This window comes from Chiloscyllium plagiosum, unplaced genomic scaffold, assembly GCF_037043375.1.
Source record: "Chiloscyllium plagiosum isolate Xiang-an unplaced genomic scaffold, Cpla_swu_hap1 HiC_scaffold_16, whole genome shotgun sequence".
In the NCBI taxonomy this organism is placed as follows: Eukaryota; Metazoa; Chordata; class Chondrichthyes; order Orectolobiformes; family Hemiscylliidae; genus Chiloscyllium; species Chiloscyllium plagiosum.
Window position 1 is genome coordinate 31,294,443 of NW_028270154.1, and position 21,162 is coordinate 31,315,604.

The following is a 21,162-nucleotide window of genomic DNA, read 5'->3' on the forward strand; positions in this document are numbered from 1 at the left end:
GAAAAGAAATGGCCCCTATTCAAGACTCTCCAGCACAGAAGATATCTAAAGCTGAGAGGGTAAATCTTTAGTCCATTCAGGGTCAGAAATAAGCTTTCCAACCCTGACCAGACTATCAAGGGCAACATGTTTAATGAGAGTCAGAGCAGGTTATGAAAAAAATCATATTTCACAAATCTGATGGAGCTTTTTGACAATGTAACTTTTATTTAATGGTGTAAAGTTTATAAGGGTTAATACTGAGAGGTGCCTTAACCACTACGCACTATGGTTACATCATAGGGACTTGGTGAGGGAAAATAACTCAAGACCTGGTAGGAGTAAAGACCTACCATCCAATAGGTCTTTCTCACAGCCTCTGTAACATTGCCTATTACATTAATGCAATTTGTACAAAGTTGCAACCATGTAATAAACTACTGGTTATATTAGCACAAGGTTATGCTCAATGATATCAGAAAAATTGGGTCCTATCAAACCCCTACCTTAATAGAGAATGATAGTAGCAAATCTGCCCAAAGTGAATAACAGATCGTTTCAGACAACAAACTCGTCTGTAATGAGGATCGTATAACAATAAACAATAAGGGAAACCATACTCTATTTGGATATTAAAAAGCATTTGATAAGGTGTACACAAGAGACTATTAATCAAAATAGAATTAATGGGACTGGGGTAATGTATCAGCCTAGATAGAGGCATGGAAACACCAAAAATACTTCTGCCACACACCACCCAAATTTTGAACCAAAACACAGTTACTTCACGGCGGCTGGGTCAAACACATGGAACTCCCTCCCTAATAGCACTGTGCATGCATCACATAGACTGCAGCAATTCAATAAGACAATGCCCCATCACTTTCTCAACAGCAAGGCCTTTCCAGCGATGCTGAACTTCCTCAAGTGGATAGAATAATGTAGTGCTTCACTGAATGTCTTTTTAATATTAATCTGCTCTCCTTACTTGGTCTCACCTATGTATGGCTGCAGATTCACAGTAATGTGGTTTACTCTTAAATGCTGTCAAAAATGGCCTATCCAAACCATTGAGTTGAATCAAGCCAATATATAGACTCAAATAAGAACACAATATGATGGACCACCCAGCATTAACCTCGACACGAGGAATAATGAAAGCATACCCTGCCCTGTCAACCTATAAATCCTCCTCACTTAACATGGGTATTTGTGCCAATATTTAGAGGTTTTGTTCAAACAAAAACCTCATACAGCTATATTCATCTTACAGCCAATGCTCTCGACTCCGCCATCAGCATATGAACAAATAAACAACATGTATGTAGTATCTTTCATGTTTGCAAAAATGGTACGGATTAATTCTGGGATGCAGTATTTATGGAAAACAGAATCTCATGATCATTTTGAGCAAGTGTAATGGTCTTGCATCTGAAATGCTGGAAAAATTCATCGCTCCTCCAGAAATTAAATTGCATAACTTCAACAATTGTAACTTTCTCAACTTCCTGGTTTTGAGGTTTAAATTGTTGTCTTTGAGTTTAGGCTGTTGTAATTATAGCTGAGGACCTATTTCCATCCATTCTGATGATTTAGATTGAACCTTCTCCAACCCAGTGTAGTAAAATTGTTTACCTCTAATTTTGCTCAAATACATATATTTAGAGCTTTTAATTTCTCTTTGTATTTCAGTGGGATTTGGTGTGTAACGATGCCTGGAAAATGCCGTTTTCTATGTCAGTATACTTTCTGGGAGTGCTGACTGGTTCATTTGTTTCTGGTGTCTTGTCGGATAGGTGAGTTATTTCATTTAATTAACCCTGACTATTGTTGTGTTATTGCCTCACAATTAGTATATCAGTATAACGTGAAGAAACATACTATATCTGTAGAAGAGACACACTCATTATATCATCACTGTGTCAAACAATGTCTCCTGAGACTATAAATGTTTAAGATTTATCTTAATTGATGTCACTTCAAGAATAACATGCTGATGACAGCATGTTACTCTTTAAAATCACAAAACTTAATGTTCATCCAGACACTGAAGTGCCTATGTAGATATTAGTGAGCTATAATATCTTCATAGTGGGCAGCATGGTGGCACAGTGGTCCTCACAGCGCCAGAGACCCGGGTTCAATTCCCGCCTCAGGCGACTGACTGTGTGGAGTTTGCACATTCTCCCCGTCTTAGCGTGGGTTTCCTCCGGGTGCTCCGGCTTCCTCCCACAGTCCAAAGATGTGCAGGTCAGCTGAATTGGCCATTCTAAATTGCCCATAGTGTTAGGTAAGGGGTAAATGTAGGGGTATGGTTGGGTTGCGCTTCGGCGGGGCGGTGTGGACTTGTTGGGCCGAAGGGCCTGTTTCCACACTGTAAGTAATCTAATCTAATCTAATCTAATCTAATAATAAACATTTGCTGAATCTGTAAATACCACATAATCCATGTCTACTTTCCATGTTGCAATGGATAACAATAACAATGCCACATTAACTAAAATACACAGCAAGAGGCAAAAGGCACATCAAGGTCCACTGGCACATGTGTCAATAAAGGAACCACTCCAAGATATTTGGAAATTGGATTAAAGATCAACTTGGCAATAGCCCTGGGCATCAAAGAATTCAAGCAATCAGCAGCATTAGTTACTGTGAATACTATCATCACAAAACCAGAAGATTTATTAACTTCTTTCTGATTAAAATCAAAACTCTATCAAATGGTAAGAAATTTCTAACATTTCTAACTTTATTGCAAATACAAGCAAAATTAAGATAGTGAATATTATGTTTCTCTGACACTTCAAACAAATTGAATTTACTGCCTATTGTTCTGATCTTTTACAAAACGAACAATTCGGTTGTCCTCACAGGTACAAACATATCTGAAACAAAATCAGCTAAAAAGAAACTTAAAACAGTTCCCTACATTAAAAAGGTTTACCTGGATCTAAAAATGAGTTGAATTGGCCATTTTATCTTCAAATCAGTGCCGAAATGAAGGGAAGCCATCGAGTTGCCAACTTTCCTTAATTAATGTGAACACCTAGAGGCTGAAATCTCAAATTACAAGCTCCCATTTTTTGAACACAAAGGTATAATCCGACATTAATCCAACATTAAAGGGATTAAGGCCAAGAAAATTGAGAAAAGGCGATAAAAGGAGAAAGGAGCAAAACTAGTGAATAAAAATAAACAAACATCACTTGAAACTATAAAGGTCTCAAATTCCTTCTTAACTTGGGCCACTTGAAGCATGACACACTGATGAAAGCACGCTACTGTTTGTAAGTGAATAACTAAATGCTAGCCCAGACACTGAACTGCCTGTGAATGTAATCGTTGTACATTTGAGTGAGCTATAATAAACATCTGTTGGATCTTTCAATACCAGTTCTTGTGTTACAATGGATAACATTTCTGTACCAGGTTAAAATGCCATGTGAGAATAAAAGGGTAGAGTATCATATTTATTATGCAGGCTGAATTTTACTGGTCCCCTCTCGCAGATTAGCCTGCTCTATCATTCAACAATACATGACTGATCCTCTATCTCATTGTCATTTTCATGTGCTTATCACCCTTGATATCATTAATATCTGGAAATACATTGATCATAAACATATTCAATGATAGAATTTCTGCAGTCCTCAGAAGTTCAAGATTCCTAAGATTTGCCACACTTGATTGAAGATGTTTCTCCTCATCTCAGTCAGATATGTCATGCTATTTCTTCTGAGACCATGTTCCCTGCTCTAGACCCCCTTCCTATGTCTACCCTATTGAGGCAGATGAGAATTTTGCATATTTCAATGACAGTTCTTCTCAGTGTTTAGACCTTGAGAGCACGTGGGGCTAGTTTCTTCAATCTCTTCATGGAATAAACTCACCATCCTGGGGATTAATCTTGTAAGCTTTTGTTGCAATCTTGCTATACCAAGGATATCTTTCCTTTGGTATGGAGACCAGAACGTTATGCAATACTCTAAATGAGATCTCATTGAACAATTGCAGAAGGACGTTTTCGCTCATATACTCAATTCCTTTTGCAACAAAGGCCAATGGCTTCTGCACCTGCATATAATCTCTCAGTGGCTTATGAACTAGGACTTGTCAGTTCGTAAACATGTGATTTACAGGTGGTGGCGAATAGGTGAAGAAAAGTACCATAGTTGCTTTGGTAATGGGAAAAGCATTATTCAGTTGTGTGCAACAGCACTCCTGGATATAATAGAAGAAAATCAAATGAGCAAGGGTGGTGGTGCTAATTTGGAACACCAGAGCAACATTTTGCGGACAAGAATTCCAATTGCATCATTACACTTGTTGAAATTTGAATTCAGTAAAATTCTGAACAAGGACATGTAAGTTCAAGTTGCAAAACATAAGAAAAACTTTGCACTTTTGATTTTCCTACCAAAGTAGATAACTTTGCAATTTCCTATGCTATGTTTTTTGTACCAATTTCTTGCCCACTAGCTCAGATTGTTTAAACCCCGTTTGAAGCCTCTTTGCATCCTGATCACACCTCCTACATACTCCTAAACACACACACACGCACACACACACACCTCTACAGACCCATATGCTCATGCAGTCCCTGTCTTATACGCTCACGCATACCCTCCCACACTCACACATGCACCCTGTCACAGACCTATATCCCTTTACACTTTCACACACATACACACTGTCTCACAGTTACAGTTGTGGGCGGCACGGTGGCAAAGCAGTTAGCACTGCTGCATCACAGTGCCAGAGATCTGGGTTCAATTCCCACCTCAGGCAACTGTCTGTGTGGAGTTTGCACATCCTCCCCGTGTCTGCGTGGGTTTCCTCCCACAGTCCAAAAAAACAATGTGCAGGTTAGGTGAATTGGCCATGCTAAGTTGCCCATAGTGTTAGGTGAGGGGGCAAATGTAGGGGAATGGGTCCGGGTGGGTTGCTCTTCAGAGGGTCGGTGTGGACTTGTTGGGCCGAAGGGGCTGTTTCCACACTGTAAGTAATCTAATCTATCTACTCATAAGTTTGTGGGGTGAATTTGTACTTGCAGAAATATATTTTACTCTGCTCAAAAACTCCATGAATTCATTTAAGATTCTGTAAATCCATTTAGAGTCAGTCTGACCATTGTGGCACATTGTAACAGTCTCACACAGGGTAATTCCCACCTTCAATGCATCATCTGGGCCAACTTGACACCAATTGTTAAAGTTCACTTGAGAATGTAACTTTTTAAAAATGTTTTGCGATTTACATATGAAACCAATGTGGTCATTCTAAAAAATGAGAGACTTAACAAACAATCCAGGTCTTTTTCAATACATAATTTCAGTTACAGCACGCTGTAGACTTTTGCTATAAATTCTGTGTTTTACGATATTTTACTCTACAACCACGCGATGGAGCAGTGCTCCGAAAGCTAGTGCTTCCAAATAAACCTGTTGGACTATAACCTGGTGTTGTGTGATTTTTAACTTTGATCAAAACTCAGATTCTCACCTGGTTTTGTGTCAGCAGCAATCTTGTAAATATTGAATTTGACCACCACTTCAAAATCAATGACATAAAATGCGAATTGCTGGGTCACTAGCACTGCTATTGTAATACAATACCAGTAAAGTCTGGCTACCTGAAAATGACCCAGTTCTTCCGTTCCGTTCCCAGACATTTTCTGCATGTTAACTGATTCTCGATTCATGCCAAAATATAACCTGCAAACCCATGTGCTCTTATTTGGTTTCCTAACTGCCTGTATGGAACTATATTGAAAGGATTCTGAAAGTTCAAATGCACCTCACCTATTGGCTTCTGTTTTCTATTTTGTTAGTTACATCCTCAATAACTCTGATTAGGTTTGTTAAACAGGATTTCCCTCTCATAAGTCCAAGTTGACTCTGCTATTCCAATCCTTGTTTTCTAACTTTCTAGTTATCAAATCCTTTTGTAATACATTCTAGCAATTTCCTGCAACCTGACTCTTGTCACCTCCTCAAAAAACTCAACCAAGTTGGTGAGACCTGACCTTCCCTGCACAAACCCATGTTGCCTACCACTTACAAGTCCATTCATTTGCAAATCTGAATAAATCCTGTCTCTCAGTATCTTCTCCAACAGCTTCCCCAACACTGACACCAGTCTCACTGGCCCATATTTACCTGGATTTTCTCTGGGTCCTTCTTAATCCAAAGAACAACATTGGCCATTCTCCAGTCCTGTGCAACCTTGCTTGAGGCCAATGAGGATGCAAAGAAATCTGTTAAGGCTCCAGCTCCTTCCTTCTTTGCCTCCCACACTATCCTGGGATAGATTCCATTTGGCCCTGTGAACTTTTCTACCTTAATATATTTCAAGGTGGCAAGAATTCCCGTTCATTATGTTGACCTGCCCAAGAATATACGCATAACCTTTCCTAATCTCAACATCCCCCTCTTTGAAGGAAACCGATGTAAAGGACTCATTAAGGCCATTCCCCCTTTTTCCTTGAGTGTGCCCACTCTTTCCCCAGCTGCCCTCTTGCACCTAATATATGTATAAAATGCCTTGGGATTCTCTTTAACCCTGCTGGTCAAGGATATTTCCTAGCCCTCCAACTCTGCACTTGAGCTCCTTCCTACTTTCTCTATATTCTTCAAACACTCTGTCTGTTTATAATTGCTTAGACCTTAGGTATGCTTCCTTTTATTCATGACTCAGCTGATAATTTCATCTGTCATTCAATCTAGAAACTTACCAGTCCTGTCCTTCATTTTCACAGGAACTTGCCTGTCCTGCACTCTAATTAACTGGTCCTTAAAAGACTCCCACATGTCAGATGTGGATTTACCTTCAAACAACCACTCTCAATCCACATTCTCAATTTCTTGCCTAATTCAGTTATAGTTGGCCTTCCTCCAATTTAGCACCTTCATCTGAGGTCTACTCTTGCCTTTATCCATATGTATCTGAAAACATACAGAATTATGGTCACTATTCCCAAAATGCTCCCCATTGAAACTTTGATCGCCTGACCAGGCTCATTTCCCAATACCAGGTCCAGTGTGGCCCCCTACTTTGTTGGACTATCCACACACACTGTTTCAAAACAGCCTCCTGTACATACCTAACAAATTGATCCCTTTCCAAACTCTCAGCACTAAGGGAGTTCCAGTCAATATGGAGGAAGTTAAAATCACCCACCACAACAGCCCTTTTTCCAGTCTTTCCCAGAATCTGACAACATATTTCCTCTTCTATCTCCTCCACCACCAGATTCTAGCCACCCGACGACTGGAAGAAGAACGCCTCATCTTCCGCCTTGGGACCCTCCAACCACATGGGATCAATGTTGATTTTACCAGTTTCCTCAACGCTCCTCTCCCCACCTTATCCCAGATCCATCCTTCCAACTTGGCACCACGCTCTTGAGCTGTCCTACCTGTCCATCTTCCTTCCCAACTATTTTCTCCACTCTCTGCTCTGATCTATCACCATCACCCCCCCTCCTTCATCCACCTATCGCAATCCCAACTACCTTCCCCCCAGCTCCACCCCTTCTTTTATCTTTCAGCTCCCCGGGCCCTCTCCACATTCCTGATGAAGAGCTCATGCTTGAAACATCAATTCTCCTGCTCCTCAGATTCTGGCTGACCAGCTGTGCTTTTCCAGCACCACACTTTTTGACTTCTGTCTCCCACTGGCAGCCAGGAGGTCTGTAGGACAACCCAGCTTGGCATTGCACCTTCCTATTATGGAGCTCTACCCACAATGCCTCATTGCAAGATCCTTCTGGGATGTTCTTCCTTAACACAACTGTGATATGCTCCCTAACCTGTATGTAATGCCCCCACCTCTTTTACTTCATCCTCTGTCTTATCTAAAACATCAATATTACAGAATGTTAAGCTGCCGATCCTGTCCCTCTGTCAACCAAGTCTCTGTGCTAGCAACAATATCATTATTGCATGCTCTAATCCAGGCGGTAAATTCATCTGTCTTACCTGTTAAACTTCTTCCACTGAAGCAAATACTGTCCAAGCCTTCAGTTCCACTGAGGGAGATCAGCAACCTCTCTTTGACTGCTGTTCCTCTTAGCTATATTTACCTTAGACTCAAGCTCTTTCCCAGTCTCTCTACCTACTGGCTTGCTATTCTGGTTCCCAACCCTAACCCCTGCCACTCCAACTTCAACCCTCCCAAGTGGCACTAGCAAATCTCCCTGCGAAGGATATTGGTGCCCCTCCAGATTAGGTCCTTCGTGTCCAGGTCCCACTTTACCTGGAAGTCATCCGAATGATCCATATATCTAAAGCCCTCCCCCCATACCAGCTCTTTAACCAATTGTTCAATTATACTCTATCTCTGCTCCAAGTCTCAGTAGCCTATGACATGGGGAGCAGTCCTACGATTACTATCCTAAACTTCCTGCTTTCTGATTTACTATCCAGCTCTCAGAATTGTCTTGGCAGGACCTTGTAAATTTATGGAAGTTTGTCACCAGATATAGGCCATCACAGCTTGCTCAAGAACTACAACTTTGAGGATTCTTCCAGAAGCACTTCAGCAGGACAGCAAAAATTCAAACTGGACCTAGACTCCAGCTAACATTCTGGACCGACATCTAAAGATTTCTGACAAAATGGAGATCTGGGTTGAGAAGCTGATTTCCTTCCCCTGGTTAGCCACCAACTTTTAAAAAAAATCTCTAAAGCAGAAGCTTCAAACTGATCGTCATAATCCAAGGGTTTGCAATAAACAAATATTCACCACAGTTCATGAGAGAATTTCAAGAGATGTCTGTTAAAGAAAAGTTAATTTCCTACCGTTGACATAATATCCCAAAGATTCAAGTGAGTGTGGGGGCAGAGCGGAATATGGTGGCCATCACCAAGGAGAAAGTGCTAGAAAAACTGAACGGCCTGAAGGTGGGTAAGTCACCTGGACTAGATGGACTACACCCCAGAGTTGTAAGCTAGATAGCTGAAGAGATACTGGCGGCATTAGAGGTGATCTTTCAGGAATTGCTAGAGTCAGGGAGGGTCCCAGATGACTGGAAAATTGATAATGTAACAAGCTTGTTTAAAAAGGGAGTAAAGCAAAATGACTGAAAATTACAGACCACTTAGCCTATTCTCGGTTGTGAGTAAGATCATGGAATCCATTTTGAAGGATGAAATTTCTGACGACTTGGAAGTGTTTGGTAAAATGGGGCAAATTCAGTATGGTTTCATCAAAGGTAGGTCATGCCTGGTAAATTTGGTAGAATTCTTTGAGAAAGTAATGAGCAGGTTAGACAAGGAGAGCCAATGGATGTTATCTACCTGGACTTCAAGAAGGCATTTGACAAGGTGCTGCACAGGAGGCTACTGAGTAAGATAAAGGCCCATGGTATCAGAGGCAAGGTGCTAGCATGGATAAGACTTGGCTGTCTGGCAGACAGCAACGAATGGGGTTAAAAGGGTCTTTCTCAGGATGGCAGCCAGTGATAAGTGGTGTTCCGTCAGGCTCAGTGTTGAGCCCACAACTTTTCACTTTATACATTAACGTTCCAGATGAAGGAACTGAGGGCATTCTGCAAATGATACAAAGATAGATAGAGGGACAGGTAGCATTAAGGAGGTGGTGAGGCTGCAAAAGGATTTAGGCAGATTAGGAAAGTGGACAAAGAAGTAGCAGATGGAGTACAATGTGGGAAAGTGTGAGGTCATGCACTTTGGGAGGAAGAATAGAGGCATGGACTATTTTCAAAATGGGGTGAAAATCAGAAGTCTGAAGTGCAAAGAGACTTGGGAGCTCCAGTCTAGAATTCTCTCAAGGTAAACTTACAGCTTGAATCAGTAGTTAGGAAGGCAAATGCAATGATGGCATTTATTTTGAGAGGACTTGAATATAAAAGTAGGGCTGTACTTCTGTGGCTCTGTACGGCTCTGTTTAGACCACATTTGGAGCATTGTGTGGAGTTTTGGGCCCCATATCTCAGGAGGGATGTACTAACCATGGACCTGGTTTAGAGGAGGTTCATGAGAACCGTCCCAGGAATGGAAAGCTTAACATATGAGGAACATTTGAGGTCTCTGGGTCTATACTCGATAGAGTTTAGAAGGATGAAGGAGGGATCTAATTGAATACTGAATGGCCTGAAAAGAGTAGATGTTGGGAAGATGTTTCCATTGGTAGGAGAGACTAGGACTTGAAGGCATAGCCTTTGAGTGAAGGGAAGACCTTTTAGAATGGAGATAAGGAGAAACTTCTTCAGCCGGAGCGTGGTGAATCTATGGAATTCATTGCACAGAAGGCTGTGAAGGCCAGGTCATTGAGTATATTTAAGACTGAGATATATAGGTTTTTGATTGGGGAGAAAGTGAGAGAATGGAATTGAGAAACTTATCAGCCATGATTGAATGGCGGAGCAGACTCAATTAGCTGAATGGCCCAATTTCTGCTCCTATGTCTTATGGTCTTGTGGTCATACAGTATTAAAAGAAAATCCAGGTGCCCACAATTCTTCAAACTCTCATTCATAAAAATTAATAATACGAAGAGTCTTTGTAACAGCATACTATCTATCATGTGTCTTATGAGTTTTTTTCAAATGCATGACTTCATATTTATATAATTACATGCAAGGATTTATGTGCATTATTTTTAGTAAGTATACAAAGCTTCTCAATATTTAAAATATCGATTGATTGTGTTTGCAGGTTTGGTAGAAAGGCAATTCTGTTTGCGACCATGGCTGTACAGACTGGCTTCAATGTACTTCAAGTGTTCTCATCACCCTGGGAAATATTCTGCCTGGTTAACTTCCTGATAGGTATTGGACAAATCTCAAACTACGTGGCTGCTTTTGTTCTGGGTAAGTGTCTGAACCATTAAACAATACAAAACAGCACAGGAACAGTCCTTCTGGCCCACTAACCCTTCGCCAATGCTAATCCTTATTTGGACCCCCTATCTATTACACATACATGGTTTCCATCCCTCTGTTCACCTCCTGTTCATGTGTCCATCAAGATACGTATTAGCGGGGATCCACGAAGGCGGCAACCCAGTAGGTCTGCCATGGTGAGCTCTGCACCAGAACCCAGACAAAGTGGTGCACTCATCCTCCCTTTATTACTCAATGTGGTAGATATAATTTTTTTATTGACTCATAGAATTGTTCAATGTCAGTTTAAAATCATTAGGAAAATGACCAAAGGGAAGGAACTGCGAGGATTGCAACAAGCAGGGACACCCCTTGCAACAATAGACACATCCGTGGCCACAGTGTCAGCCTCCGCGATCACCTCAGGGGACTTACTTATGGAGCAGAGCCTGACCCCGGATTTTGTGAAACTCTGAGAGAAGATCGATTCATCGATGGATGAGACCCAGGCCAGGCTCGAATCGATCTTGGACATGCTGCAGAAGCATGACCAGGAGATCCAGCGTATCGGACGGTGTGTCAGGGAGGTGGAGCAATGGACCAGGCCTCCAAAACTGCGGCAGAATCCTTAGCGGGTCTAGTCCAGGCCTTGAAACGGCAGGTATGGGCCTTGAAGGAGCAGGTCGATGACCTCGAAAATCGAGATTCTTGGAAGAACATCCGTCTGGTGGGGTTTCTGGAATGAGAGGAGGAAGGCCAGCTCATCAGCTTCTTGGAGCAATGGCTCCCGCAGTTTTTGAAGCTGGAAGTCAAGGTAGACCAGGTGCGAGTCGAGTGGGCTCACTGGGTCGCAGTGCGCAGGCCCAGGTTGGACCAGTGCTCCTGCCCAGTCCGAGTGCGACTCCAGCATTTTAGAGATAAGCAAATGATGCTGGAAGCCTCTGGAGCACTAGGCAAGGATCCAGGGCTCTGATAAACAAAGGATCACAAATTATGCTTTTCCAAGACTTCTGCAGTCGTGATTCATAAGAGGAAGGTCTTTGATGAGGTAGAAAGGCAGCTGAGGGACTTGAATATCCAGTATATCCGGCAATTTAATGTTTCAGCCACAGAGGGTCCATTTTCAATTTTAACTCAACGGAAAAGGCAAAGGACTTCCTGGATGTTTTAAAATAGATTGATTGGCTTGAATGGACAATAATGTTTTATTTTGTTTTTTGCTGTAGTTTCCCTGGTTTATCTGGTTGTCAGGGGTCTTTTTTTAAAATATATGTTATGGTCATAATTGTTTCATTTTTTTCTCTCTCTTCTTCCTTCTCCCCTCCCATCATCCTTTGCTCCCCCTTTTTTTCTTATCTTTTCCTTTTATTCTTCCTTTCTGGTATGGGATGGGGAAGCAGGGAGAGGTTATATATTTCTGTCTACCAGGAATGCCTAGGGCAACAGTATGGAGGGGATGAGTTGAGTGCCCACTTTTAACTTCCTTGTTATAAGATGTGTGTATTTTTTCTCACTTTGTGTTGTCTGGGGCGGGGGCATGGTTTCAGCTTGAAGGAGCCATGGTGGGGTTAATGGATGGTATGAGCGCCCCTGTGGGCAAGGGGGAACATCTCCTTTCATTTGTGTTAGATGTTGGTATGTTGTAGGAGTAGCTGTTTTGATTTGGTAGTTTTGGAAGTTGTATTTTAAAATTGATACGAACTGTTTATTGTTTTCACTTGGCATGCTATGAGTGGGGTTCTTCCTCTCGTGGTTGAAACTTTATTGCTGGAACAGCACAGCAGGTCAGGCAGCATCCAGGGAACAGGAGATTCGACGTTTCGGGCACAGGCCCTTCTTCAGGCCCTCCTGAAGAAGGGCCTGTGCCCGAAACGTCGAATCTCCTGTTCCCTGGATGCTGCCTGACCTGCTGTGCTGTTCCAGCAATAAAGTTTCAACTTTGATCTCCAGCATCTGCAGACCTCACTTTCTCCTCTTCCTCTCGTGGGGTCACAGACTGTTTTGGACAGTTATGGCTAGCCATTCGTTTAAATGGTGCACCTGGAATGTTAAGGGGAGTTATTCACCAATTAAGAGAAAAAGGATACTGTGAAGCCTTAGAAAAGAGAGGGTCAATGTAGCCTTGCTTCAAGAAACACATTTAACTGATAAGGAGCATTTGAAGTTGCAACAGGAAGGGTTCAGATAGATGTTTTTCTCATCCTTTAATTCGACAAGTAGAGGAGTTGCTATTCTCATCTGGAAGAACCTATTTCAATTGTTAGACCAAATTAAGGATGAATATGGGTGATTTATAATTCTTAAAGCTTTAATACATGGAGAGGAATATGGGATTTTGAATGTATATTGCCCCCTGGCACACCCCCTTAAATTTTTAACGGATGTGCTTTCCAGGTTGATGGCCCTTGTGGTGTGTCATACAATTATAGGGGGAGACTTTAATCATCTTATTTACCTTGAAGTGGACAGGGTCTAGGGGTCTTTCAGGGATGTTCCTGCAAATCAGGCAGTTGGTGGACCCAAACAGGGAGCTGGGGTTGGTGGACATGTGGAGATATCTTCACCCCGAAGGTAGGGATTTCACCCTTTTCTCTAATCCAGAATTAACATGTTTTTTGTCCCATTGACCTTTCTTGAAATTGCTGCTGCCTTGCAGAATAGGGGACATAGCCATTTCCATCATGCAACAGTGTACATGGAGGTCAAGGTCGGTGGTAACGGGATAGGCTCCCGGCACTGGCACATGGACCCTTTCCTCTTCAAAGATAGCAAGTTTATCGAGGATTTTTCTTGGGAATTTAAAATCTTTTGGGACATTAATTTGGGTACAGCCAATAATCCATCGGTGCTCTGGGAGAGTGCCAAGGCCTATGCACAGGGTTTGATTATTTCTTCCTCTGCGACCCAGAAGCGATAGAGAGGAGAGCAGCAGCATTTGCTCGAGGCTCACCTGAAGGCAGCTGAGACAGCACACTTTGACAGACCGTCTGTAACCAAATTGTAGCTTATTACAGCTCTTAGGGCTACTTTGAATGCTGCGCTCACCCAGATAGCAAAGAGGGAAATCTCTTTTGCAAAACAGAGGTATTTTGAGCATGGTGATAAACCGGGTAGATATCTAGCATACCTGGCCAGAAAGAAGAATGCCCCCAATCTATCACATCCATGTGAGTGAGTGCTGGTTCTCTTACTTGCAATGCCAAAATGATTAATGCAGCATTTAGGAAGTTTTACTCTGAGCTGTACCGTTCGGAGGGCTGTGAGGACAGACTAACAAAGATGGAATCCTTTTTTAAGACCCTGGACCTTCTAGGTGTAACTTCAGAGCAGGCGTCCTTTCTTAATGCCCCCCGATAACCCAGAAAGCACAGGAGGCAATGAGGCAGCTCCAGAGTAGTAAAGCGCCCAGTCCAGATAGATTTCAAAGTCAGTTTTATAAGGAGTTTGTAGACATGCTGGCCGGGCCATTCTTAGATATATACAACTACTCATACAGGGAGGACTGCCTCCTATCCTCTTTGAGAGAAGCAAATATTTCTCTTATTCTTAAGAAAGGAAAAGCCCCAGAGGATTGCACTTCGTACAGGCCCATATCATTACTGAATGTGGATTTTAAAATTCTATCGAAAATGCTGGCATTAAGGTCGGAGAGATTTTTGCCTTTCATTGTAAAGGAGGACCAGACAGGTTTTATCAAGGGTTGTAGGTCTACCAGCAAGATTAGAAGAGTATTAAACATGGTCCAGGTACTCTAGCATGAGTCGATTCCTTGATGCAGAGAAAGCGTTTGACTGGGTGGAATGGCTGTACCTCTTTTATGTCCTGGAGCAGTTTGGTCTTGGAGGGGATTTTGCCAAGTGGGTGACAGTATTATAGATTGACCCAAACGCAGCGGTTCTCACTAATGGTATACGGTCAGATAATTTTAGTATCAGCAGAGGCAGCCAACAAGGGTGCCCTGTCTCGTCGCTATTATTTACATTGGTGATTGAGCCGCTGATGGAGGCTATCTGGAGGGATCCCAACATAACTGTGCTGGAGGTAGGTTCAGGCAGGCATAAGATCACTCCCTATGTGGATGACGTTCTTCTCTTTTTAACTGATCCAATGACGTCTGTGCCTCATTTAATACAAGTGATTAATCTATTTGGTTTGTTCTCAAGGTATAAAATTAATTTTATGAAGTCAGAGGTCGTGCCTGTGGGGGACCTTACTAGAAAATCCGATTTTGGGGATGGTCAAGGGAGATTTCCTGTATTTAGGTATTTTTATCACCCCTGCCTTCAATCAATTATATAAAGCTAATTTTGTGCAGTTGCTCGAGAAGATCAGGCATGACCTTCGAAGTTGGGGGGATCTTTCGATATCTTGGTTGGGTAGAATAGCTCTAGCCAAAATGAATGTTCTTCCTCGCTTATTATATCCCATGTGAATGCTCCCTTTGACGGAGGCTTTCCAGTTGGCTTGGATCTTTCATCCAGCATCACAGGTGGCCTCTTATTCAGCTGGATAAATTGCAGCTTCCGCAGGGAATAGGAGGTTTGGATTTCCAAACTTTAAGAACTATCAGTTGAGTTCCTTACTATCCCATATGGCTGACTGGACCTGCCAGGACCCGCGATCAATTTGGTTGGACATCGAGCCTCCCAGACAAAATGCTCCCTCATCAATTTGTTGTTTTTGGGCACGATGAGGACTGTTATGGACCATTGCAGATACCCAATTGTCCTCAACACTGTTAAAGCATGGAGAATGATGCGGGAAGGTGAGGGCAACTTACAAAAAACTTCCCCTTTCACTTCCATCGTGGGAATGTTGGGATTCCGGCTGGCGTCGACGGCTGGCTTTATGTTCTGGGAGTCTAGAGGAGTCTCCTGTTTGGGAGATTTATTTGACAGGGAGGTCATGATGTCTTTCGAGCAGCTGAGTCAGAAATATGAGCTATCTAGGAGAGACCTCTTTTGTTACTTTCAGGTTAGGGACTTTATAATAAAAGATGACATTGACAGTTAGTCCCTATAAGTCGCATATGGAGAGGAGAGTGCTTCGGTCCACGGGCGCTCTCTCGGTCAGCGCCCTCTATCACTTGTTAGGAAGTAATATTTCAAAGGACATTGAGTGGCTATGCAGAATCTGGGCTCGAGAATTGGGGGTAGAAATCTTGTCAGAGGTGTGGGAGGATATTTGGGCGAACATAAGGAAGATTTTGATTTGTAACAGGACGCAGGCTGTGCAACTGAAGGTACTCCACAGGGCTCATTTGGCACGGGAGCAGTTTGCAAAATTAAAGACAGGAACATCCCCAATGTGCCCCAATGTAAAACAAATGTTGGCACTCTTACTCATTGCTTGTGGTCATGCCACAAGCTTCGCAGGTATTGGAATGCCATTACGAGTGTTTTGGAAGAGATTTTGGAACTGAGGTTAAGTTGGATCCGGTGTCCCTCCTCTTGGATCTTCCAAATCTACCCTCTTTGGATGTGCATGGGAAGAAATTGTTTAATATTCTTGCATTCTGTGCGAGAAAGAACATTCTAATGAGCTCGACATGGGAGAATCCCCCGGAACTTTTGGGCTGGCATAGATTAGTTAGCCCTGGACTTCCTTACAAGTATAGTTCACCAGAAAATGGAGCTGTTTTATAGAACATGGCGGCCCTTTCTGAATTATATAGATGCAGACTTCTCAGCTATACTGATCAGGGCCTTTGAGTAGTCATGAGAGCTATGTCTGGCGGTCCGGGGACCCCTGGGGTGGAAGAATCCTGAACAAATACGGGTTTGCTTACTAATGCTCCGAGTGGTGGAGAACTTTGGTGGGATTGCACTGAGTTTAGTAATTTAACTGAACATAACTTGTTACCTTGGTATAACTTGGTTTCATTATTTTTTCTTAGTTATTTATTGAATTGTAGTTTTTGTAGGTTTTTTTCTCTCTCTTCAGTGGTTTGTGGAGTTGAGTAGTAGTTTGTTTTCTGTTATTGTCATTATATGATAAAGCTGTCACACTATTTGTAGTGATTTTGTAATTTTGTAAAAAAATTTAATATCTTTTTTTCTCAAATAAAAATATTTACAAAAAAATGATACACGTTAAATGTTGTTAACTTGGCTGTTTATCCCACCTCCACTGGCAATGTATTCCAGGCACCCACCCACCACCCTCTGTCCCTCAACACAGCTGTGATATGTTCCCTAATCTGTATTGCAACTCCCCCACCACTTGTGCTTTCTCCTCTGTCTTGTCTAAAACACCAATATAACAGAACGTTAAGCTGCCACTCCTGTCCCTGTTTCAACCATGTCTCTGTGCTAACAACAACATCATAATTGCATGCATTAATCCAGGCTCTAAGTTCAAGTGTCTTTCCTGTTATACTTCTTTCATTGAAGCAAATATAGTCCAAGCCTCCAGTTCCACTGAGGTCAGCAATCCCTCCCCGACTGCTCTTCCTCTTAACCATATTTGCCTTCGACTCAAGCTCCTTCCCCTTAGGGGTCTCTATACTTACTGACTTGCTGCTCCAGTGCCCACTCCACAGCCACTGTGCTATTATTTTATTATCCTAATTTGACAAGTTTTTTTTGTTGACCCACATATTTATGTAATGGCAGAAATGATAACATAAAATGTCAGTTTTGTAAATTGGTACATTCCGTGCACTATTGTTTAATCAACAGCTCCTCAAGAAGCTCTTCAAGCACCTGCTCAGCAAGATGTGTATAACTATCAGCAATGCAAGATCTATATTTAATATAACAAATGTTGAGAATCTCAAAAATCAATGTATCATAAGCACACCATTCCAAACCAGAATATTCTTTACCCTGGAGCTTATATATATAACATATAAGAATCTCAAAAGTTCATAAAATAGTTCTCATCCTTTATTTCAGTTTAGAGGTTTTGGTAAGTGAAATATATTTCAATATATTATGGATTGCAGGACAACACCATCTAAAACTATAACATTATTAAAACTGATCAAACCTCTAATCAGCTCCCTTTCTATTTAGATGATAGGTTTCGGGAACCTTGGTGGACAAGAGATGTTGTAAGTTTAGTTAAAAACAAAAAGGAGTCATAGGCAAGGTTTAGGAGTCAGAAATCAAACAAGGCCCATGAGGAATATGAAGGAAGCCGGAAAGAAAAGTATGAAAGAAATTAGGAGGGTGAGGAGGGGCCATGAAATGTTCTTGGAAAGTGGGATTAAGGAGAATCCCAAGGTATTTTATGCTTATATTAGGAGCAAAAGGCTCATGAAGGGAAGGGGAGGTCCAGTCAAGTAAAAAGGAGGGAATTTATGTATAGAGCCAGAGGCAGTTGGTGAGGTTCTTAATGAGTACTATGCAATGGTGTTCACCAAGGAGAAAGACATGGATGATGGTTAGTTTAGAGGGGGCTTGTTGATACTGTGGGGTACGTCAATTTTGAGAGAGTGCCAAAGATGAGGATAAGGCAGTGCACATTGTCTACATGGACTTTACTGAAGCATTTGACAAGATCCCTCCTCGTGGACTGGTCCAGAAGATATGTGGTGGGTTGGCAAGTTGGATGCAAAATTGCCTTGGCCACAGAAGAAAGAGGGTGATTGTGTTTTCTCTGCCTGGAGATTTGGTGTCCCACAAGACTCAGTGCTGGGACCTCTGCTGTTTGTAACATATGTAAATAATTTGAATGAAATCATTTACATATATTAATATATCAGTTATCTGATTATTAAGTCTGCAGATGACACAAAAATTGATAGAGTAGTGGATAGTGTGGAAGGTTATCAAAGGATGCAGCAGGTTATAGATAAACTGCAAAGTTAGGCAGAGAAATGAGAGATGGAGTTTAACCTGGACAAGTATAAGATGATACGTTTTGGGAACTCAAATGCAAGAGGAAAGGATACTGTACATGACTGTACCCTTAGGAGCATTGATATACAGAGGGATCTTGGGGTCCAAGTCCATAGCTCCCTGTTTAAGGGCAGCATGGTGGCTCAGTGGTTTATAGTACTGTGTGCTACACTGGTCACCACATTATTGGAAGATTGTTGAAGCTTTTGAGAGAGTGCAAAAGAGGGTTACCAGAATGTTGCCTCAATTGGAGTATTTTAGCTATAAGAAGAGGTTGGGCAAACTTGGATTGTTTTTCTTAGAGCTCTAGAGGCTGAGAGGCAATCTGATAGAAGAATATTAAATTATGAGGGGCATGGATACAGTGGATAGTCTAATTCTCTTTCTTGGGGCAAAAGTATCAAATACTTGTGTTTATAGGTTTAAAGTGAGAGAGGGAAGTTTAAAAAAAGATGTACAAATAAAGTTTTTACACAGAGGGTAGTAGATGCCTGGAACATGCAGGCAGAGGAAGTGGTTGAGCATATACCACTCTTAGAGTAAAAAGTTTAAGAGGCATTTAGACAGACAGACAAATAGGCAGAGAATAGAAGGATATGAACTGTGCACAAGCAGATGGATTAGTTTAGAATAACATTATGGTGGGCCAATGGATCTATTTCTGTGCTGCACTGTTCAATGTTCTATATTCTAAGTGAATTGGAGTCTTGTTATAAAAATAAGCCTGAATTAGCAATCAATCTTAAAATGAACAATGATGCTGAACTATTTTCAGTAAACACAATGTTAGAGCAACATCAGTCACAGGACATTATGGAGTGGCATGAATTGCACAGAATTACAAATAATTCAAAACTAGGGTTTTAGCACTGTGATAGTCACTGATAAAGCCTCTAAGAAATTCAGGTGTCCATGGAGTGATTAGAATGTAGAACTTGCTATCACACAGAATATTGAAGCAATAATGTGGATGCATTCAGACAAAGCCCACTGAGAGCATGTCCATTACATATGATTTGGAAGCACACTTGCTTCTAAATTATAAGATTTTGTGTTAAAGTTCCATTCCAAGGCTTTAAGCACAAAACTCTTGGCTAACATTTCAGCACAGTACTGAGGGAGAATTGCCCAGACACCATTTGGGTGAGATATCAAACTGATGCCCAGTTTGCATGCTTAGATGGATGTGAAAGACCATGTGACATTCTAAGAACTAGGGAGACACCTCCAGTGTCCTGGCCAATAGTTATCCCTTAATAAACCTAGCAAGAAACATATTATGTGCACATTTTCAAATGATTGTATTTCATGAGCTTGTTAAATACCAATGAGTTCCTCTGCTTCCTATGTTGCAATAGTGACTACACTTAAAAACCAACTTCACTTTCACTTTTGGGGTGTCTTGTAGTTTTGAAGTCCCTACATGTGTGCAAGTCTTAATTTTTCCAAGACAAAGTGTTTGTCAAATGCCTCTGAACATAATGTATTGTTTTGCCTGCCGTAGTCATGTGACCTCTACCTATGCTGTAAATTGCTTTAATTTCAGTCCATGAAACAGAGTATCAGTGTTGAAGGTGTGTTTGAGTGAATTTGCAGAGCTGCAAGTAATCCAGTTACTGGAAAAATCCAGTAAACAGGAATCAAAAAGGTAATCTACAGTTTTAAGGTGCTAAATAAGATTAGAATGGCTGTGAATTTGTCACTTCTTGCTGGTGTGAAAACGAAAGGAGATGTAAAACACAACATCCAACCTCAGTGGCAAAGCTATGACATACCTACAGAATTGAATGAAAAGCTTGGGCAATTATTTGCAGCAGCCATGGTATCTGTGCTAGGAGAAGAGTGTGACAAGCAGTAATGCAGTTTAAACCTCACTGACAAGCAGAGAACATAGACAAAAGAAGAGTGGAAGGCTTTGAAGGCATTTTTTCCACCCCACACTTATGAATAGTATGTGTTCATTATCATAGCTCAGTGGCAGAGGAAAACTACTAATCAGTATGTGATGGAGCTGACAGAGCTAACAGTTCCTGTGAGCTGAGACAACTGAAAGATGATGTTATCAGAGATGTGATTGTCTTAAGAATAAGAGATCCTGTGGAACAGCACATCCATGGAGGGAATAGAAACATGTTAAGAAAGCTATTGGCGCTTGCAGAGGCCTTGAAGTTGGCACTCATCAGGTATAGTATTTTAATGGAAGAACAGATTGGGTTTGTATTATGCTGAGAGACATTCCAGGACAAATGACAGAAGAATAATGACTCTATGACTCTAATATTGAAAAGAAGGAGAAAAAAATGCAGAAGGGTCAGCAAGTAGGTCAGGGCCATAGGGCAGGATATAAATATAGCAGATGACATCACAAACATAAGAGAAGAAAGTGGATCCATGTGAAGAAAGCAGTGCTCTAACTGCAAGCTGAATCATATTGCATTGTGTGCTTCACAAGGAAGAAACAAAATAAGCCAATAACGATTGATGGTGGAG

General features: G+C 41.5%; 1 protein-coding gene across 1 annotated transcript in view; it reads left to right on the forward strand.

Moving 5' to 3' along the window:
* The window catches only part of LOC122556571 (organic cation/carnitine transporter 2-like), a 119,454-nt gene that overhangs the window by 22,834 nt on the left and 75,458 nt on the right, over nucleotides 1-21,162 (forward strand). The window contains exons 2-3 of the mRNA XM_043703391.2: nucleotides 1,672-1,775; nucleotides 10,662-10,816. Coding sequence (XP_043559326.2) covers nucleotides 1,672-1,775; nucleotides 10,662-10,816 — 259 coding nt within the window. The remainder of the gene's footprint in view (nucleotides 1-1,671; nucleotides 1,776-10,661; nucleotides 10,817-21,162) is intronic.